Source organism: Hyperolius riggenbachi, chromosome 6 (assembly GCF_040937935.1).
Source record: "Hyperolius riggenbachi isolate aHypRig1 chromosome 6, aHypRig1.pri, whole genome shotgun sequence".
Classification (NCBI taxonomy): Eukaryota; Metazoa; Chordata; class Amphibia; order Anura; family Hyperoliidae; genus Hyperolius; species Hyperolius riggenbachi.
The window spans coordinates 3,913,616-3,935,788 of record NC_090651.1 but is presented as its reverse complement, the minus strand read 5'-3'; the positions used below and the strand labels follow the sequence as shown (position 1 = coordinate 3,935,788).

The 22,173-nt window shown below is 50.3% G+C and overlaps 1 protein-coding gene across 6 annotated transcripts in view; it reads right to left on the bottom strand.

Moving 5' to 3' along the window:
* MTOR (mechanistic target of rapamycin kinase) overlaps nucleotides 1-22,173 on the bottom strand; it is a 347,943-nt gene that overhangs the window by 184,627 nt on the left and 141,143 nt on the right. For all 6 annotated transcript variants that reach the window (XM_068238758.1, XM_068238761.1, XM_068238762.1 and 3 more), the window contains 10 exons: nucleotides 20,345-20,368; nucleotides 19,397-19,483; nucleotides 16,327-16,494; nucleotides 16,130-16,242; nucleotides 14,925-15,087; nucleotides 14,411-14,503; nucleotides 12,987-13,133; nucleotides 11,227-11,369; nucleotides 10,987-11,149; nucleotides 5,835-5,980 (listed from right to left, as the gene is read on the bottom strand). In XM_068238758.1, the coding sequence (XP_068094859.1) occupies nucleotides 5,835-5,980; nucleotides 10,987-11,149; nucleotides 11,227-11,369; nucleotides 12,987-13,133; nucleotides 14,411-14,503; nucleotides 14,925-15,087; nucleotides 16,130-16,242; nucleotides 16,327-16,494; nucleotides 19,397-19,483; nucleotides 20,345-20,368 (1,247 nt within the window). The remainder of the gene's footprint in view (nucleotides 1-5,834; nucleotides 5,981-10,986; nucleotides 11,150-11,226; nucleotides 11,370-12,986; nucleotides 13,134-14,410; nucleotides 14,504-14,924; nucleotides 15,088-16,129; nucleotides 16,243-16,326; nucleotides 16,495-19,396; nucleotides 19,484-20,344; nucleotides 20,369-22,173) is intronic.

Sequence of the window (22,173 nt, the reverse complement as noted above, 5' to 3'; positions counted from 1 at the left end):
CCCTGGTCACAGGTTGCTTATGTCATCAGCAGGGGACGCAGCTCTGCTGTTACTGGAGAAAGGGAGCGTCGTGTCCCTGGTCACAGGCTGCTTATGTCATCAGCAGGGGACGCAGCTCTGCTGTTACTGGAGAAAGGGGGCGTCGTGTCCCTGGTCACAGGCTGCTTATGTCATCAGTAGGGGACGCAGCTCTGCTGTTACTGGAGAAAGGGGGCGTCGTGTCCCTGGTCACAGGCTGCTTATGTCATCAGTAGGGGACGCAGCTCTGCTGTTACTGGAGAAAGGGAACTGCACACATTGTAGCCCAATGCCAAGACGGTGGCAGCCAATAGCAGAGCACACCCCACAGTCCACACCCACCTACACTCCCAACAATTCCCGCCCACATACTCCCACACTCTGAAGTTCCACCCACTATAGATTGTTAAGAAGTCAGATCTGTGTAAGCAGAATGTATAAAGCAGCTGAACTACAAGAACACAGGACCCAGGCCTAGCAGCGGTTACAGTATAAGTCAAGAAGCAAGAATAAATCCATGAGCTTACTTAGTGATTGCTTTACACAGAGTACAAATGCCAATAATACACCCCCACTACATAACACACCCTCCTTGCCATAACACACAAAGCACAGCCTCACTACCGGCGCTGCCTGCCCCCCTCGCACAGCCTAGCATACTTAAGGTGGCCACTAATGATCCAATCTTTTTCATCCAATCTTACCAAATCTATGTAGTATAAGTGTAAATTGAGTGATTAAACTGAATGGATACTTCAGGCCGTTACCTTATATTACATAGAAATGGTAAGATTGGATCATTAGTGGCCACCATTAGGCTGTGTCCCCACTTGCGCTGAGAGCTGAAAGGTATTTGTCCATCCACCGCTCATCACGCACCTGACAGTGAATGGCTCCTGTTTTATACAGATCCCCGGTCACACTTGTCAGTCTGCAGTGGATCCGTGCGATCTGTTGTGGTAAGCAGGCCACACTTCTGTGCAGTCTCCGATAACTCCTGGCAGGCGGACGTGTCACCCGTATATCCTAGAGGGGGAACGCAGCCACCCAGAGCTCCAGCCGGATCACTGCAGACACTACACTGTCCGCTCCCGCTGGCCGCGTGCGATCCGACTACAGATGGGAACACAGCCTAAGGCAGCATGTTTCCCACAAACAGCATAATTAGGCAGCATGTACCCAAAATATATTTCTGTAGCTCATTATCTCAAACCACATAATTGGTCAACATATTCATCAGACAGTCCAAGCAAACATACACAATATATATATATTAAAACAATTATCCCCCAGACATAATTGATCAGCATTTTCCCCCCAAACCACATGATGATAACTAACCGCAAAATATGAGGTAATGATGTAGCCTCAAACCACATAGTCAGTATATTCACCACAAATAAAGACAATATCCTTCCCTCTGCACTAAAAATATTAATATACAGGCACTATATTCTCCCAAACATAAATTAGCAACATCTCTTCCCCCCCATTCGAAAGACTATGTCCACAGACCAGGCGATTTGTCAACAAACACCCCTCCATCCAAGCTGGATAGTGTACTGGTTAGGGGCTCTGCCTCTGACACAGGAGACCAGGGTTAGAATCTTGGCTCTTCCTATTCAGTAAAGAGACTTTGGGCAAGACTACCTAATACTCCCTATAGAGCGCCCCCTAGTGGTTGCAGCTCTGGCCTAACACTGCTACTGCCTATAGAGCGCCCCCTAGTGGCTGCAGCTCTGGCCTAACACTGCTACTGCTTATAGAGCGCCCCCTAGTGGCTGCAGCTCTGGCCTAACACTGCTACTGCCTATAGAGCTCCACCTAGTGGCTGCAGCTCTGGCCTAACACTGCTACTGCCTATAGAGCGCCCCCTAGTGGCTGCAGCTCTGGGCTAACACTGCTACTGCCTATAGAGCGCCCCCTAGTGGCTGCAGCTCTGGCCTAACACTGCTACTGCCTATAGAGCTCCCCCTAGTGGCTGCAGCTGTGGCCTAACACTGCTACTGCCTATAGAGCGCTCCCTAGTGGCTGCATGTCTGGCCTAACACTGCTACTGCCTATAGAGCGCCCCCCTAGTGGCTGCAGCTCTGGCCTAACACTGCTACTGCCTATAGAGCACCCCCTAGTGGCTGCAGCTCTGGCCTAACACTGCTACTGCCTATAGAGTGCGCCCTCTAGTGGCTGCAGCTCTGGCCTAACGCTGCTACTGCCTATAGAGCGCCCCCTAGTGGCTGCAGCTCTGGCCTAACACTGCTACTGCCTATAGAGTGCGCCCTCTAGTGGCTGCAGCTCTGGCCTAACACTGCTACGGCTTATAGAGCGCCCCCTAGTGGCTGCAGCTCTGGCCTAACACTACTACTGCTTATAGAGCGCCCCCTAGTGGCTGCAGCTCTGACCTAACACTGCTACTGCCTATAGAGCGCCCCTATTGGCTGCAGCTCTGACCTAACACTGCTACTGCCTATAGAGCGCCCCCTAGTGGTTGCAGCTCTGGCCTAACACTGCTACTGCCTATAGAGCACCCCCTAGTGGCTGCATCTCTGGCCTAACACTACTACTGCCTATGGAGTGCCCCCTAGTGGCTGCAGCTCTGACCTAACACTGCTACTGCCTATAGAGCACCCCCTAGTGGCTGCAGCTCTGGCCTAACACTGCTACTGCCTATAGAGCGCCCCCTAGTGGCTGCAGCTCTGGCCTAACACTGCTACTGCCTATAGAGTGCCCCCTATTGGCTGCAGCTCTGGCCTAACACTGCTACTGCCTATTAAGCGCTCCCTAGTGGCTGCATCTCTGGCCTAACACTACTACTGCCTATGGAGCGCCCCCTAGTGGCTGCAGCTCTGGCCTAACACTGCTACTGCCTATAGAGCGCCCCTAGTGGCTGCAGCTCTGGCCTAACACTGCTACTGCCTATAGAGCGTCCCCTAGTGGCTGCATCTCTGGCCTAACACTACTACTGCCTATGGAGCGCCCCCTAGTGGCTGCAGCTCTGGTCTAACACTGCTACTGCCTATAGAGCGCCCCCTAGTGGCTGCAGCTCTGGCCTAACACTGCTACTGCCTATAGAGCGCCCCCTAGTGGGTGCAGCTCTGGCGCTTTGAGTCCGCCAGGAGAAAAGTGCAAAATAAATGTTATTTGTCTTGTCATCCAACATATCCCTCAAAAAACGTAATAAGTCAACATATCCCCCACAGATAATTAGTCAGTGCATCCTCCCAAACATATTTAAACAAAACAGTATCACCAACATGGCTAGGTAGCATATTTGCCCCTAACGATATAATTAGGCAACCTATAACCACAGCAATAGTTTGGCAGTGTGTTCTCCAAACATCATTTTAACAAGCAACATAATAATAATAAGTAGCCCCCCCCCCCCCCAAAAAAAAAGCAAAAACAAAGAAACAAAAGCAAACATAATCTGGCAGGATATATCCATAGGCCACATATTTAGACATAATTGGGCAGCATATCTGCCCTACATAATTAAAAAAAAAGTAACTTCTTAAACATTGTTGGCCAGCATATTCCCCTAAACAACTTGATCAGGCAGCATCTTCCCCTCCTCGAAAGAGAATTACACAATCTGTACTCCCAAATCACACTGGGCAACGTATTCCCCCTAAAAACAAACACCGCCTAACAGTGACTGTTACACTACATGAGCTTATATCACTCATTCATAGCATAACCTGCAAATACAACCTGAACCCTTCAGTGGTACAGAAAACACAGATAAATAGTAGTATGCGATTAGCTATACGTCAGTCTCCACAGTTTCTATTAGCTGAACGTCAGTATGTACAGAAGGCCACATACTTGAACCACACTGCAGCACATATGCAAACAAACACGTTACACATACAGATTGGCAAACATTTATACACAGATTCTTTAAATATACACAAGGAAGAGAGTCCTTTAAGGGGGACATTTACAAAACTACATCTCCTATCAGTACGGGGTAATGCCAGGGGATATATGTGGTTACTGGGCGATATACGTAAACACACACAAAGTCACCGTGACATATGTTCCCAAGGGCCGACAGCACCTCCCCCGCTCCAGGCGGCACTCATATGACACAGGACGTATGGGGCTGTCAGGTGACCGGCAGGATGGGACAGCTGTCAGGGGACACCACAATGCCAGAAATAGGAGGCCTGGAATGTGTGAAGATCCCATCATGGGAGGTCTTCTAAAGGAAGGGTTGTCCAGGTGTCAGAAGTCACAGAGAAGGTCACACATTCTCCGACAGGCACACGATGGACCGCCCAACCAGGCTCTCCAACGAGATACAGGACAAAGTCTGACCTCCAATTCCCCCCACCGCAAACACACCACGCTTCCCAACCAGACCCAGGACCAAGTCTAACCTCCAGTTCCCCCCACCACAGACACACCACGCCTCCCAACCAGACCCAGGACCAAGTCTAACCTCCAGTTCCCTCACCGCAGACACACCACGCTTCCCAACCAGACCCAGGACCAAGTCTAACCTCCAGTTCCCACCACCACAGACACACCACGCCTCCCAACCAGACCCAGGACCAGTTCCCTCACCGCAGACACACCACGCCTCCCAACCAGACCCAGGACCAAGTCTAACCTCCAGTTCCCTCACCGCAGACACACCATGCTTCTCGAGGAGAACCAGGACCAAGTATAACCTCCAGCTCCCCCCACCGCAGACACCAGGATTCCCAACCAGACCCCGGACCAAGTTTGACCTCCAGTTCCCCCCACTGCAGACACACCACGCTTCTCGAGGAGACCCAGGACCAAGTCTAACCTCCAGTTCCCCCCACCGCAGACACCACGCTTCCCAACCAGACCCAGGAACATGTCTAACCTCCAGTTCCCCCACCGCAGACACACCATGCTTCTCGAGGAGACCCAGGACCAAGTCTAACCTCCAGTTCCCCCACCGCAGACACACCACGCTTCCCAACCAGACGCAGGGCCAAGTCTGACGCCCAGTTCGCCCCACCACAGACACCACGCTTTCCAACCAGACCCAGGACCAAGTCTGACCTCCAGTTCCCTCACCACAGACACCACGCTTCCCAACTAGACCCAGGACCAAGTCTGACTTCCAGTTCCCCCACTGCAGACACACCGCGCTTCCCAACCAGTCCCAGGACCAAGTCTGACCTCCAGTTCCCCCCACCACAGACACCACGCTTCCCAACCAGACCCAGGACCAAGTCTGACCTCCAGTTCCCTCACCGCAGACACCACGCTTCCCAACTAGACCCAGGACCAAGTCTAACCTCCAGTTCCCCTCACTGCAGACACACCATGCTTCTCAACCAGACCCACAACCAAGTCTACCCTCCAGTTCCCCCCACCACAGACACACCACGCTTCCCAACCGGTCCCAGGACCAAGTCTGACCCCCAGTTCCCACCACTGCAGACACACCATACTTCCCAACTAGACCTAGGACCAAGTCTAACCTCCAGTTCCCCCACCCCAGACAAAACACGCTTCCCAACCAGACCCAGGACCAAGTCTAACCTCCAGTTCCCCCCACTGGAGACACCATACTTCCCAACCAGACCCAGGACCAGGTCTGACCTCCAGTTCCCCCCACTGGAGACACCACACTTCCCAACCAGACCCAGGACCAAGTCTAACCTCCAGTTCCCCCACCGCAGACACACCACGCTTCCCAACCAGACCCAGGACCAAGTCAGACCTCCAGTTCCCCCCATCGCAGACACACCACGCTTCCCAACTAGACCAAGGACCAAGTCTAACCTCCAGTGGGGGGAACTGGAGACACCACGCTTGCCGTAAACTCATCTTACCTTATAAGAGACTCCAATATGGCCGGCGTGGGCCCTTTCTGAAATTCCAGCTCTTTGTAGTGCAGGGCTTTGGCGTAAGCTCGGCATTTGGAAGCCCTCTCTCCCAGAAGAACAACTCCATTATCGTCTTGTAAAGGTAGCGGGCCCTGAGGAGGACAGAGACGAGGAATTCAAAACAAGGTGATAACGCTGAACATGGAGACAAGGGCCAGCCACCAGCCATACATTCCGAATAACAATCTCCAAAATCTCCAGTCACAAAGTGCTGTCAGTGCGGGAAGAGTACTGGGAGATGAGAACATGTTATTTTAGAAAAATATCAACTATTATTCCATCAAATACAGCGTCACCAGCCATGCAACCATACAGCACTTACAGGTGGCACTCGGAAAATAAGACTATTGTGCAAAAATCTATTTATTTCAGTAATTCAACTTAAAAGGTGGAACTAAGATATGAAATGTGAACCCTTTGCAGGTATTTTGGATGAATTAGGTGATTAGAGTCAGACACTGACCTTCTGTAACGGATACAAAGACAGGCAAATAAATTAATCACAGGGATGGAAGATCTCACCAAGAAAGGTTGGACAAACTGGACTTATTTAGCTTGGAAAAAAGGTGACTGAGGGGTGACTTGATTAACAACTATAAATACATCAGAAAGCAACAAAAGCTTGGCAGATGAGCTTTGTGTCCCTAGTGTTGTACAAAGGACAAGGGGACATGATCTGCGTATGGAGGAAGAGAGTTTTTGCCAACTATTTAGAAAGGGGTTCTTCACAGTGAGAGTGGTTACAATCTGGAATTTCTTACCTCAGGAAGAAGTTATGGCAAACTCTATATCTGCATGTAAAGAGGGCTTGGATGCTTTCCTTGCATTTGAAGGGCATCCACAGCTATAATTATTAGGCAATTCCCGGGAGAGTTGATCCAGGGATTTATCTGACTGCCATCTGGAGTCAGGAAGGAATTTTTCCCTTTTACAGCTAATTGTCCAAGGCCTTTAAGGTTTCTCCTTTCCCCTGGATCAACTGGGATTTGTGCAGGTTCAGGGTGGTGTTTTTTTTCTGGTTGAACTTGATGGACCGATGTCTTTTTTCAACCAAACTGACTGTAACTATGTAACTTTGTGCCTAAGATATTGAACCTTTTCACAATATCATAATGGTCTGAGATTGTGATTTTGGGGTTCTCATAAGCTGTAAGCCATAATTATCAACATTATAACAAATAAAGGCTTGAAATATCTCGCTTTGCATGTATTAGTTTCACCTTTAAAGTTGAATTACTGAAATAAATTAACGTCTCCAGGGGGCTGGTTGAAGCCGCAGGTAAGTGAAACAGTTTGTGTTTAGCCTCAGTGAGGTGATCGCCACACAATGGAGCAGGCGGGGACATCGCTGTTTCCTGATGGGTGACAATAATGACGTGTGTGTTTAGCGTCAGTCCTCAGTGAGGTGATCACCACACAATGAAGCAGGCGGGGACATCGCTGTTCCCTGATGGGTGACAATAATGACACGTGTACTTAGCGTCAGTCCTCAGTGAGGTGATCGCCACACGATGGAGCAGGCGGGGACATCGCAGTCTCCTGATGGGTGACAATAATGACGTGTGTGTTTAGCGTCAGTCCTCAGTGAGGTGATCACCACACGATGGAGCAGGCGGGGACATCGCTGTTCCCTGATGGGTGACAATAATGACGCGTGTATTTAGCGTCAGCCCTCAGTGAGATGATCGACACACGATGAAGCAGGCGGGGACATCGCTGTTCCCTGATGGGTGACAATAATGACGTGTGTGTTTAGCGTCAGTCCTCAGTGAGGTGATCGCCACACAATGAAGCAGGCGGGGACATCGCTGTTCCCTGATGGGTGACAATAATGACGTGTGTGTTTAACGTCAGCCCCCAGTGAGGTGATCACCACACGATGGAGCAGGCGGGGACATTGCAGTCTCCTGATGGGTGACAAGAATGACGTGTGTGTTTAGCGTCAGTCCTCAGTGAGGTGATCACCACACGATGGAGCAGGCGGGGACATCGCAGTCTCCTGATGGGTGACAAGAATGACGTGTGTGTTTAGCGTCAGTCCTCAGTGAGGTGATCACCACACGATGGAGCAGGCGGGGACATCGCTGTTCCCTGATGGGTGACAATAATGACGTGTGTGTTTAGCGCCAGTCCTCAGTGAGGTGATCACCACACGATGGAGCAGGCGGGGACATCGCTGTTCCCTGATGGGTGACAATAATGACGTGTGTGTTTAGCGTCAGCCCTCAGTGAGGTGATCACCACACAATGAAGCAGGCGGGGACATCGCTGTTCCCTGATGGGTGACAATAATGACGCGTGTGTTTAGCGTCAGTCCTCAGTGAGGTGATCGCCACACGATGGAGCAGGCGGGGACATCGCAGTCTCCTGATGGGTGACAATAATGACGTGTGTGTTTAGCGTCAGTCCTCAGTGAGGTGATCACCACACAATGAAGCAGGCGGGGACATCGCTGTTCCCTGATGGGTGACAATAATGACACGTGTACTTAGCGTCAGTCCTCAGTGAGGTGATCGCCACACGATGGAGCAGGCGGGGACATCGCAGTCTCCTGATGGGTGACAATAATGACGTGTGTGTTTAGCGTCAGTCCTCAGTGAGGTGATCACCACACGATGGAGCAGGCGGGGACATCGCTGTTCCCTGATGGGTGACAATAATGACGCGTGTATTTAGCGTCAGCCCTCAGTGAGGTGATCGCCACACAATGAAGCAGGCGGGGACATCGCTGTTCCCTGATGGGTGACAATAATGACGTGTGTGTTTAGCGTCAGTCCTCAGTGAGGTGATCGCCACACAATGAAGCAGGCGGGGACATCGCTGTTCCCTGATGGGTGACAATAATGACGTGTGTGTTTAACGTCAGCCCTCAGTGAGGTGATCACCACACGATGGAGCAGGCGGGGACATTGCAGTCTCCTGATGGGTGACAAGAATGACGTGTGTGTTTAGCGTCAGTCCTCAGTGAGGTGATCACCACACGATGGAGCAGGCGGGGACATCGCAGTCTCCTGATGGGTGACAAGAATGACGTGTGTGTTTAGCGTCAGTCCTCAGTGAGGTGATCACCACACGATGGAGCAGGCGGGGACATCGCTGTTCCCTGATGGGTGACAATGACGTGTGTGTTTAGCGTCAGTCCTCAGTGAGGTGATCACCACACGATGGAGCAGGCGGGGACATCGCTGTTCCCTGATGCGTGACAATAATGACGTGTGTGTTTAGCGTCAGTCCTCAGTGAGGTGATCACCACACAATGAAGCAGGCGGGGACATCGCTGTTCCCTGATGGGTGACAATAATGACGTGTGTGTTTAGCGTCAGTCCTCAGTGAGGTGATCACCACACGATGGAGCAGGCGGGGATATCGCTGTTCCCTGATGGGTGACAATAATGACGTGTGTGTTTAGCGTCAGTCCTCAGTGAGGTGATCACCACACAATGAAGCAGGCGGGGATATCGCTGTTCCCTGATGGGTGACAATAATGACGCGTGTGTTTAGCGCCAGTCCTCAGTGAGGTGATCGCCACACGATGGAGCAGGCGGGGATATCGCTGTTCCCTGATGGGTGACAATAATGACGTGTGTGTTTAGCGTCAGTCCTCAGTGAGGTGATCACCACACGATGGAGCAGGCGGGGATATCGCTGTTCCCTGATGGGTGACAATAATGACGTGTGTGTTTAGCGTCAGTCCTCAGTGAGGTGATCACCACACAATGAAGCAGGCGGGGACATCGCTGTTCCCTGATGGGTGACAATAATGACGCATGTGTTTAGCGCCAGTCCTCAGTGAGGTGATCGCCACACGATGGAGCAGGCGGGGACATCGCCGTTTCCTGATGGGTGACAATAATGACGTGTGTGTTTAGCGTCAGCCCTCAGTGAGGTGATCGCCACACAATGAAGCAGGCGGGGACACCGCTGTTCCCTGATGGGTGACAAGAATGACGTGTGTGTTTAGCGTCAGTCCTCAGTGAGGTGATCGCCACACGATGGAGCAGGCGGGGACATCGCAGTCTCCTGATGGGTGACAATGACGTGTGTGTTTAGCGTCAGTCCTCAGTGAGGTGATCGCCACACGATGGAGCAGGCGGGGACATCGCAGTCTCCTGATGGGTGACAATAATGACGTGTGTGTTTAGCGTCAGCCCTCAGTGAGGTGATCACCACACAATGAAGCAGGCGGGGACATCACAGTCTCCTAATGGGTGACAATAATGACGTGTGTGTTTAGCGTCAGTCCTCAGTGAGGTGATCACCACACGATGGAGCAGGCGGGGACATCGCTGTTCCCTGATGGGTGACAATAATGACGCGTGTGTTTAGCGTCAGTCCTCAGTGAGGTGATCACCACACGATGGAGCAGGCAGGGACATGGCTGTTCCCTGATGGGTGACAATAATGACGTGTGTGTTTAGCGTCAGTCCTCAGTGAGGTGATCACCACACGATGGAGCAGGCGGGGACATCGCTGTTCCCTGATGGGTGACAATAATGACGTGTGTGTTTAGCGTCAGTCCTCAGTGAGGTGATCGCCACACAATGAAGCAGGCGGGGACATCGCTGTTCCCTGATGGGTGACAATAATGATGTGTGTGTTTAGCGCCAGTCCTCAGTGAGGTGATCACCACACGATGGAGCAGGCGGGGACATCGCTGTTCCCTGATGGGTGACAATAATGACGTGTGTGTTTAGCGTCAGCCCTCAGTTAGGTGATCGCCACACAATGAAGCAGGCGGGGACATTGCAGTCTCCTGATGGGTGACAATAATGACGTGTGTGTTTAGCGTCAGTCCTCAGTGAGGTGATCGCCACACGATGGAGCAGGCGGGGACACCGCTGTTCCCTGATGGGTGACAATAATGACGTGTGTGTTTAGCGTCAGTCCTCAGTGAGGTGATCACCACACGATGGAGCAGGCGGGGACATCACTGTTCCCTGATGGGTGACAATGACGTGTGTGTTTAGCGTCAGTCCTCAGTGAGGTGATCGCCACACGATTAGGCAGGCGGAGGCATCCCTGCTCTCTGATTGGTGATAATGATGTGTGCGTTTAGCGTCAGTCCTCAGTAAGGCGCTCTCCTCACACATCCGCGTACCTTATCACTATGCTCCATGAACTCGGCCAGGTTGAGGAGGGTCTGAGTGACCTCAGCGATGTCTTGGGAAGTCAGGGCCATTTCTATGCTGCGGATCAGCTCATCCTGATGATCCTCATTCAGCTCCGACCAGCAGGACAGGAAGGCGGCATTGAAGAGGTCTCTGCGGGGAAGAATAAGGAATGTTTAGCAGCTCATTGCTCTATGTCAGCCTGTTCAGAAGAGCAGACAGAGACTCACCTGGCCAGAGGGTTATAAGCCTGAGCCAGCGACCAGCACGATCGAAGGGCCGGCGAGGAAGAATCCTTCAGGAGTTCCACGCTCAAACGTCTCAGCCACTCCAGCCAGTCATCCTTGGAGACTCTGCGTGTCGCCCCCCAAGCCTGCAAAATGGAGACTCACTTAAAGAAGAACTCCAGCCTAAGGAAACACCACCCCCCAAGCCTGCAAAATGGAGACACTCACTTAACCACCCTGGTTATTGAGATCGCCAGGGCGGCTGCGGGAGGGTTTTTTTTAAATTAAAAAAAACTATTTCATGCAGCCAACTGAAAGTTGGCTGCATGAAAGCCCCCTAGAGGGCGCTCCGAATCCGTTCTTCTGATCGCCTCCGGCAATCAGAAGTAACAAGGAAGGCTGCAATGAGCAGCCTTCCTTGTTTGGCTTTCCTCGTCACCATGGCGACGAGCGGAGTGACGTCATGGACGTCCTGACGTCAGCCGCCTCCGATCCAGCCCTTAGCGGAACTGTTTGTTCCGGCTGCGCAGGGCTCAGGCGGCTGGGGGGACCCTCTTTCGCCGCTGCACGCGGCGGATCGCCGCAGAGCGGCGGCGATCAGGTAGCACACGCGGCTGGCAAAGTGCCGGCTGCGTGTGCTGCTTTTTATTTTATCAAAATCGGCCCCGCAGGGCCTGAGCAGCAGCCTCTGGCAGTAATGGACGAGCTGAGCTCGTCCATACAGCTAAGGTGGTTAAAGAAGAACTCTAGCCTAAGCACCCCCCCCCCCCCCCCAGCCTGCAATAGGGAGACACTCTCTTATCCATTTAATGACATCAGAACATGTATATATATATATATATATGTCCAGTGTAGCGGTAGAGAATGCTCTCTGCCACAGGGAAGTGGTAGAGAACCAGTTTGTTGCTAACTGAGCCACATGTGGTATCATTTTAACCACTTGATGACCGTAGGCTTACACCCACCTAGTGACCAGGATATTTTTTTTTACCATTTAGGCCACTGCAGCTTTAAGGGCTTGCGGCAGGGCTGTACAACTCAGCACACAAGTCACCCCCCCCCCCCCTTTTCAGCCCACCAACAAAGCTTTCTGTTGGTGGGCTCTGATCCCTGCCGGCATGTTTGTTTTTTTTGTTCACTTATTTTTTATAATGAATGTTACTTTTTAAAATGTATTTTCTTATACCCCTCCCTCCCTCCGGCAGCCAATGCCAGCGATCGGCTTTCAGACATCAGCCTATGAGAGCCGATCGCTCTGTAAAATCTCCCAGGGGACAGCAGAGTGTCACACGGCTGTCCCCAGTACAGTGATGCTGTAGATCGCAGTGCTGTACAGTGTAAATAGACGGCGGCTTTGCCGTCTAACAGTCTCCTAGTGGCGATCGCCGCTGGGAGACTGATGACGGCGCCGAGCTTCGTCATTCAAACGGAGATGTGCGTGCATCGGTGCGCGCGATCTCCTGCAAAACCCCGCCCCAGGACTGCATGCCAATTGGCGTGGAGCGGTCTTTAAATAGTTAACCGTGACAAGTTCTAGAATCCATTTTGGTGGGTGTTAAAGCTTGGACCCACGTCCCATAAAAATTGGGTAGGGGCAAACTCAATTCAACGTAAAAAAGTAGTTTTCAAAATGGGAGTCACAAAATCCGACAGACAAGCAGGAGAGTAAGAAAGTCAGAAGAGGCTCAGCATTGTTCTGTGTCATCCAGGCTGCAGACTTGCAGCATGGTTCAGGCAGGATTCAGGGCCCTGTGTACACTCACCTTCTGCAGGTTGGCAGTGCTGACATGCAGTTTCTTCATAGGTCCGCTGTCCAGAGGGCCGCTGGAAAAGGTTTCCCCATGATTGCCTTTAAGGGCACGATGGTGGTAGATCAGAGGGTCTTCCTCCTCGTCTGCCAATGTGTACCCCTACAAGAGAAGCAGCAGCAAACGTCAGCATGAGAAGGAACATGGTCTGCTTCAGAGCTCCTCCCCACTGATTGCCAGCCCATCTCCTCCCCCCAGCAGCAGCGGACTAATGTCAGGATAAAGGAGCATGGTCTGCGTCAAAGCTCCTCCCCACTGATTGCCAGCCTCACTCCTCCCCCCAGCAGCGGTTTAATGTCAGGATAAAGGAGCATGGTCTGCGTCAGAGCTCCTCCCCACTAATTGCCTGCTGCACTCCTCCCCCCAGCAACGGACTAACGTCTGTGTCAGAGCTACTCCCCACTGGCTGCCAGCCTCACTCCTCCCATCAGCAACGGACTAATGTCAGGATAAAGGAACATGGTCTGTGTCAGAGCTCCTCCCCACTGATTTCCAGACTCACTCCTCACATCAGCAACGGACTAACATCTGTATCAGAGCTCCTCCCCACTGATTGCCAGACTCACTCCTCCCCCCAGCAGAAGACTAACGTCTGTGTCAGAGCTCCTCTCCACCGATTGCCAGCCTAACTCCTCCCCCCAGCAGCGGACTAATGTCAGGATAAAAGGAACAGGGTCTGTGTCAGAGATCCTCCCCCCAGCAGTGGATTAATGCCACCCTTTGAATTGTAAGCCTCTGGCAGGGCCCTCCTCCCTAGTGCTTCCAGCTTGATTATGCAATCTTACTGACAATAACCCCTCTTGTAGACTAGAACAGTCTCTATTTTGGCCTATGACACTGTATGGTTATCAAATCATTTGCAAGATCTTGTTGTGTTGTGAGTTTCCGTATGTTCTACCTGTATGTTAACCTATTTATCTATTGTGCAGCTCTACGTAATATGTTGGAGGTTTATAAATACAATTAATAATAATAATAATAATAATATTAGGATAAAGTAGCATGTTCTACGTCAGAGCTCCTCCCCACTGATAACCAGACTCACTCCTCCCCCAGCAGCAGACTGACGTCTGTGTCAGAGCTCCTCCCCACTGACTGCCAGCCTTACTCCTCCCCACAGCAGCAGACTAATGTCAGGCTAAAGGAACATGGTCTACGTCAGAGCTCCTCCCCCCAGCAGCAGACTAATGTCAGGATGAAGTAGCATGGTCTACGTCAGAGCTCCTCCCCACTGTCAGCCTTACTCCTCCCCCCAGCAGCAGACTAATGTCAGGGTAAAGGCGCACTCTACCTTGCTGACCTCACAGGTTACATTGGAAATGCAATGCATTCTGGGAGGGGTAAGTGTGTCCCAATCAGAATGCCACCTCTGTATTCACCTTCAGGATTCGGCAGGTGAGGACCTCGTAGCGCTGGTGTAAGATCCGGTGCTTCACCAATACTTTGTTCACCATGGGGATGAATATCTGATACTGAAAACAACAAAAAGCAAATGTAAGTAAAGCAAAACTAAAAAAATTAAGGGGGATGATTGGGGGCAGGGGGATGGGCACTCCAGGGGGATGATGGGGAAAGGCAGAGGAAGATGGGGGTCACTCCAGGGAGATGATGGGGGAACTTCTATGGGATAATGGGGGGCAGTGTTCTCTCCAGGCTCTTTTAGCTGGGTGCTCCACACGACTAATTTTGGTGAGCACCCGGCTGTTATTGGCTCACCTCCTCATCCTCCTCCTATGCAGTTTGCAGAGCTGTGCCGGCCCTGCATTCCACCGTCATGTACCACCCAGCTACTTTTTCATGCCACCCGGCTGAAAAACATTTCTGGGGAGAACACCGGGGCGGCACTCCAGGGAAATGATGGGGGTCACTGCTGGGAAATGATGGGGGTCATACCTTCTTGCCCAGCTGGAACACCAGTGACGAGAGCGTGTCCATAGATGTCTGGCGCAGCTCGGGGCTGAAGTCCAACGTTCGGACAATAGGATGAATTATCCGGGAGGCGTAGTCGGTGAAGTCTAACGATTCCGTCAATCGATCCACAGTCTCCAGAGCCACCCTGGGGAAGCAGACATGTTTATTCACCTTGTATAGATGCCAGCCTGACAGACATTCCCCTCAAACAACGAGAGAAGCAATGGCCATCCATTCCCTGCACGCCACACTATAAACATTTCATACAATTTTCTCTAGTAGTGGGCGTGGCTTAAAGGACAACTGCAGTGGGAGGGATATGGAGGCTGCCATACTTATTTCCTTTTGAACAATACCAGTTACCTGGCTATTCAGCTGATCCTCTGCCTCCAATACATTTATACAAAGACCCTGAACAAGCATGCAGCATATCAGGTGTTTCTAACATTGTCAGATCTGACAATATTAGCTGCATGCTTGTTTCTGGTGTGAATCAGAAACTACTGCGGCCAAATAGATCAGCAGGACAGCCAGGCAACTTGTATTGTTTAACAGGAAATAAATATAGCATCCTCCAAGTGGTCTGAAAGTCAGTATTTCTACTTTGTTCTAAAAGATTCCTCACAGCTTGAAAGCTACTATTCTAGCAGAACATCACTGAAATGGTTAAACAAAGCATTTTCTCCTGCTATTCAGCTTCAAATCCGCATCCAAACGGTAGATAACAGTATCTTTTTTTACTCGTTAAACACAAATGTATCAACGATGGAATGTAAACAAACACTCTGAGAAACGGTCTCTGCTTCAGGCACACACAGTGTTCAGAATAGCTCATTAGAAGATTTGAATATATAATAAAAAGCAGTTATAATAGAAAAAGAATAAAATGCAATGGCAGCTTTCAGGATAAGAAAAACTACATTTTGGAAACGTGTAATTTGTAAATAGACAATATTAGGTGTGCACAAAAGCAAATATGATAACTGTGTGAGTAATACAAAGTAGGAAAACGCATTTTTATTGAATGTTATGTCAGAGTTTCAGAGCACTTTAATAGTTCTGTATTTCCAGGCTGAAAGTCTGTGCTATACGACAGGAGCTGCGGATGTGACATATCTGTGCGGCATGGAGCTCTGAGCTGTAAGTACAGAATATAAGGCAGACACTGGTCAGTAATGGCGTCTTACTTGCGCACTGGCAGAGGGGCATCGGGAGCGTCGAACAGCTTAACGATGGGAGGCAGCAGCAGGTGTAAGTAATCGTCTAGATTAGCCCCGAACATCTGGATGGCGTTCAGCAGCTGGAAGAGGAATAACACACATAAGACATTGGAGACGAGAGCTTCGCTGACGCAGGGACAGTGAGTGGATCATCCTCGTCTTACCTTGATGGTGACGGCTCGGCCAGGGCTGCTGTCGTGCATGAAGACGCGCAGGATGTGCGGGATAAGCTGAGGTAAGTATAGCTTGAACTCTCCTCCCAGCGCCAGCACTATCTGCTCAACGAGGAGGAGGATGGTGCTCTGTATGGGGTTGTTCATAGTCCAGTAATCCTGCAGGAAACAAGATGGAGGACGTCAGCGGAGGAGACGCACTGCTGCCCGTAGCTGCATAGCAGACATCATGCTTTACCCCATATCTAATGACATGTATAACTGCCATGACAGTCGCTATAAACCGCTGAGCAGACCAATCAGAGAAGTGACGAGGTCACATGACTCTACTGTCAGCTGATCACTTTAATGGAAGGGTTCCAGTGATGAGACTACTTAACACAGTGCAGACCTTATTCTAGGAACTCAACATGAAGCTACTTCAGTAAATACACATGCGGCATGGAGGCAGCCTCACTGAATCTAAGGCTAAGTCTAAGGCTCAAATCTGGGCAGAGCTGGGTCTAAGGCTCAAATCTGGGCAGAGCTGGGTCTAAGGCTCAAATCTGGGTAGAGCTGGGTCTAAGGCTCAAATCTGGGCAGAGCTGGGTCTAAGGCTCAAAGCTGGGTAGAGCTGGGTCTAAGGCTCAAATCTGGGCAGAGCTGGGTCTAAGGCTCAAATCTGGGCAGAGCTGGGTCTAAGGCTCAAATCTGGGCAGAGCTGGGTCTAAGGCTCAAATCTGGGCAGAGCTGGGTCTAAGGCTCAAATCTGGGCAGAGCTGGGTCTAAGGCTCAAATCTGGGCAGAGCAGGGTCTAAGGCTCAAATCTGGGCAGAGCTGGGTCTAAGGCTCAAATCTGGGCAGAGCTGGGTCTAAGGCTCAAATCTGGGCAGAGCTGGGTCTAAGGCTCAAATCTAGGCAGAGCTGGGTCTGAGGCTCAAATCAGGGCAGAGCTGGGTCTGAGGCTCAAATCAGGGCAGAGCTGGGTCTGAGGCTCAAATATGGGCAGAGCTGGGTCTGAGGCTCAAATATGGGCAGAGCTGGGTCTGAGGCTCAAATATGGGCAGAGCTGGGTCTAAGGCTCAAATCTGGGCAGAGCTGGGTCTAAGGCTCAAATCTGGGCAGAGCTGGGTCTAAGGCTCAAATCTGGGCAGAGCTGGGTCTAAGGCTCAAATCTGGGCAGAGCTGGGTCTAAGGCTCAAATCTGGGCAGAGCTGGGTCTAAGGCTCAAATCTGGGCAGAGCTGGGTCTGAGGCTCAAATCTGGGCAGAGCTGGGTCTGAGGCTCAAATCTGGGCAGAGCTGGGTCTGAGGCTCAAATCTGGGCAGAGCTGGGTCTGAGGCTCAAATCTGGGCAGAGCTGGGTCTGAGGCTCAAATATGGGCAGAGCTGGGTCTAAGGCTCAAATATGGGCAGAGCTGGGTCTAAGGCTCAAATATGGGCAGAGCTGGGTCTGAGGCTCAAATATGGGCAGAGCTGGGTCTGAGGCTCAAATATGGGCAGAGCTGGGTCTAAGGCTCAAATATGGGCAGAGCTGGGTCTAAGGCTCAAATATGGGCAGAGCTGGGTCTAGAGCTCAAATCTGGGCAGAGCTGGGTCTGAGGCTCAAATATGGGCAGAGCTGGGTCTGAGGCTCAAATATGGGCAGAGCTGGGTCTGAGGCTCAAATCTGGGCAGAGCTGGGTCTGAGGCTCAAATCTGGGCAGAGCTGGGTCTGAGGCTGAAATCTGGGCAGAGCTGGGTCTAAGGCTCAAATCTGGGCAGAGCTGGGTCTGAGGCTCAAATCTGGGCAGAGCTGGGTCTGAGGCTTAAATATGGGCAGAGCTGGGTCTGAGGCTCAAATCTGGGCAGAGCTGGGTCTGAGGCTCAAATCTGGGCAGAGCTGGGTCTGAGGCTCAAATCTGGGCAGAGCTGGGTCTAAGGCTCAAATCTGGGCAGAGCTGGGTCTAAGGCTCAAATCTGGGCAGAGCTGGGTCTAAGGCTCAAATCTGGGCAGAGCTGGGTCTAAGGCTCAAATCTGGGCAGAGCTGGGTCTAAGGCTCAAATCTGGGCAGAGCTGGGTCTGAGGCTCAAATCTGGGCAGAGCTGGGTCTAAGGCTCAAATCTGGGCAGAGCTGGGTCTGAGGCTCAAATCTGGGCAGAGCTGGGTCTGAGGCTCAAATCTGGGCAGAGCTGGGTCTAAGGCTCAAATCTGGGCAAATTCCAGGTTGGCCCCAAAACGATCAGATGTCTTTACGTGTGTGTATGATGGGACAATAAATCTGCATGAGTTTAAGCAATCTGTGTGCGGACCCTTCCATTGGAATTGGATTGTAGTGGTGCTTAAGGACCCAACACCAGCATCCACACTTACCAGGTGTGTGGTTCTTTTCATGACAAATCTGGGGCAGGACACTATCTACATGGAGTCTGCGTGCTTTCTCTGTGTTGGGGTGGGGTTCCCCCAAGCCCCCCGCTTTCCTCCAAAATCTTAAATATATATTGCTAACTTAAAGCAGACCTGAACACAGAACTTCCTTTCTGCTCTAAAAGATGAGCAACGGCATAATAACGTTTAAAGAAAAAGCTGATAGAAATCCTGCAATTAATCTGCAGAGTGCCTACTTCCTGCTTTTATGGAAGCAGGCATATTGTTAACATCCTGTGTTTACATATTAGGTGTTCTGCCATGGCAGAGGAGATTCCTGAGCTGACACAGCTGAGAGATCAAATTACAGTGGTGATTAGTCACAAAGTCCTGTGCAAGAGTTCAGGTCTGCTTGTAGGACTATGGTAGAATAAGACTGTGAGCAGGTGGCATATCTGTGAAATGCGTATTCAGAAGGCTCAGTGTTTGCGTTTCCCGATCTGCGATCCGTCACACAAGAGTCGGGGGCTCTGCTTTGTGTTACACACTGAAATTCACATCCAGAACCGAAAACCGTCACAACTTCTCCTTTTCCCACAGACAAGTTTTCCGGGAACTTCACGCTGACAATGAGACGACCTTTTCTGCTGCTTTTAAGTCGGATTACTTGGAGCAGCATTATTCCAAACACTGGCGGCACACACAGCTGTCAGCCGACGACATCATCAGAACTCACCTTTATCAAGGCAAAGATCTCGTCCATATACGGGCGGATGTGACTGCGGACAAAGGACACCAACATCCCCAGCTGCTGGAACATGAACTGCGGAGACACGAGAGTGACAATGACAACAGCGATGACACAGCGAGCATTACAGCGCATCAAACAACATTCCCAGCATACATTCTGGGAGCTCGCTAACGTTCAAAAAATAAAGTTTGCACATAATGATTAATACTTTTTAACCAATTACTGTATACGCTACAGTATGTCTACGCCCCCGGAGACTTCAGCTTTTCTTCAGGGATAAGGATATGTACGTATCGCCGCTGCAACTGCCGCAGCGCGCGCTCCCGCCCGCTGCTCGGTAGTACAGCGATCAATGAATGGAAACACAGCTCCCATTCATTGATCTGACTGCCCCTGATCAATGAAAGGCTGTGTTCATTAAAACAGAAAGGGAAAGTATATACGCGTTGAGTCTGGTAATGCGTGTATGCAGTAATACACACACAATCCAAATAAACTGGGAGAGGCCATCTAGTGGCCAAATAGTAAAATTACACCTACATTCAAATCCCATTACAATAAAATACACATTAATTAACCCCTTACCTCCACCCTCCCATAGTTACTAAAATAAAACACTTTATGTAAAAAAAAATACATAAAAAATTACCTTAGGGACTCAACTTTTTTAATAAGTATGTCATGAGGGTATATTACTATTAGTTTTGCAAAAAAGGGCTTGTAATTAGTGACAGATGCAAAACTGAAAAAAAAATACACCTTTATTTCCAAATAAAATATCGTCTTCATAGATTGTGATAGGGACATAATTTAAACGGTGTAATAACCGGGACAAATGGACAGACTACCCCACACATGCATAAGACATTGACCACATTGACAGACTACACCACACGCAGGAATGACCACATGGACAGATCTCCGGGTGCTTACCTGAGGCGACATTAATCCCGTCCTCTTCAGGCCGAAATCACGATGGGGAGGGGGAAAAAAGTAGCAAAAACATTCCATTAGTGTCATGAAAATCAAAAGTAACAACTTCAAAAAGTGCTGCAACAGATCAAAAGCAAAAATTTGTACACCGTACTGTCTAACTATACAATGTATGGCCAATCCTGATATAGTAATCTCAGTCCCTGGGTCCTGCCCATGTGCCTGTATGACTATACAATGTATGGCCAATCCTGATATAGTAATCTCAGTCCCCGGGTCCTGCCCATGTGCCTGTATGACTATACAATGTATGGCCAATCCTGATATAGTAATCTCAGTCCCCGGCCATGTGCCTGTATGACTATACAATGTATGGCCAATCCTGATATAGTAATCTCAGTCCCCGGGTCCTGCCCATGTGCCTGTATGACTATACAATGTATGGCCAATCCTGATATAGTAATCTCAGTCCCCGGCCATGTGCCTGTATGACTATACAATGTATGGCCAATCCTGATATAGTAATCTCAGTCCCCGGGTCATGTGCCTGTATGACTATACAATGTATGGCCAATCCTGATATAGTAATCTCAGTCCCCGGCCATGTGCCTGTATGACTATACAATGTATGGCCAATCCTGATATAGTAATCTCAGTCCCTGGGTCCTGCCCATGTGCCTGTATGACTATACAATGTATGGCCAATCCTGATATAGTAATCTCAGTCCCCGGCCATGTGCCTGTATGACTATACAATGTATGGCCAATCCTGATATAGTAATCTCAGTCCCCGGGTCCCAGCCATGTGCCTGTATGACTATACAATGTATGGCCAATCCTGATATAGTAATCTCAGTCCCTGGGTCCTGGCCATGTGTCTGTATGACTATACAATGTATGGCCAATCCTGATATAGTAATCTCAGTCCCCGGGTCCCGGCCATGTGCCTGTATGATTATACAATGTATGGCCAATCCTGATATAGTAATCTCAGTCCCCGGGTCCTGACCATGCGCCTGTATGACTATACAATGTATGGCCAATCCTGATATAGTAATCTCAGTCCCCGGGTCCTGACCATGTGCCTGTATGACTATACAATGTATGGCCAATCCTGATATAGCAATCTCAGTGCCCGGGTCCCAGCCATGTGCCTGTATGACTATACAATGTATGGCCAATCCTGATATAGTAATCTCAGTCCCCGGTTCCTGGCCATGTGCCTGTATGACTATACAATGTATGGCCAATCCTGATATAGTAATCTCAGTCCCCGGGTCCCAGCCATGTGCCTGTATGACTATACAATGTATGGCCAATCCTGATATAGTAATCTCAGTCCCCGGGTCCCGGCCATGTGCCTGTATGACTATACAATGTATGACCAATCCTGATATAGTAATCTCAGTCCCCGGGTCCCGGCCATGTGCCTGTATGACTATACAATGTATGGCCAATCCTGATATAGTAATCTCAGTCCCCGGGTCCTGACCATGTGCCTGTATGACTATACAATGTATGGCCAATCCTGATATAGTAATCTCAGTCCCCGGGTCCTGGCCATGTGTCTGTATGACTATACAATGTATGGCCAATCCTGATATAGTAATCTCAGTCCCCGGGTCCCAGCCATGTGCCTGTATGACTATACAATGTATGGCCAATCCTGATATAGTAATCTCAGTCCCCGGGTCCCAGCCATGTGCCTGTATGACTATACAATGTATGGCCAATCCTGATATAGTAATCTCAGTCCCCGGGTCCTGGCCATGTGCCTGTATGACTATACAATGTATGGCCAATCCTGATATAGTAATCTCAGTCCCCGG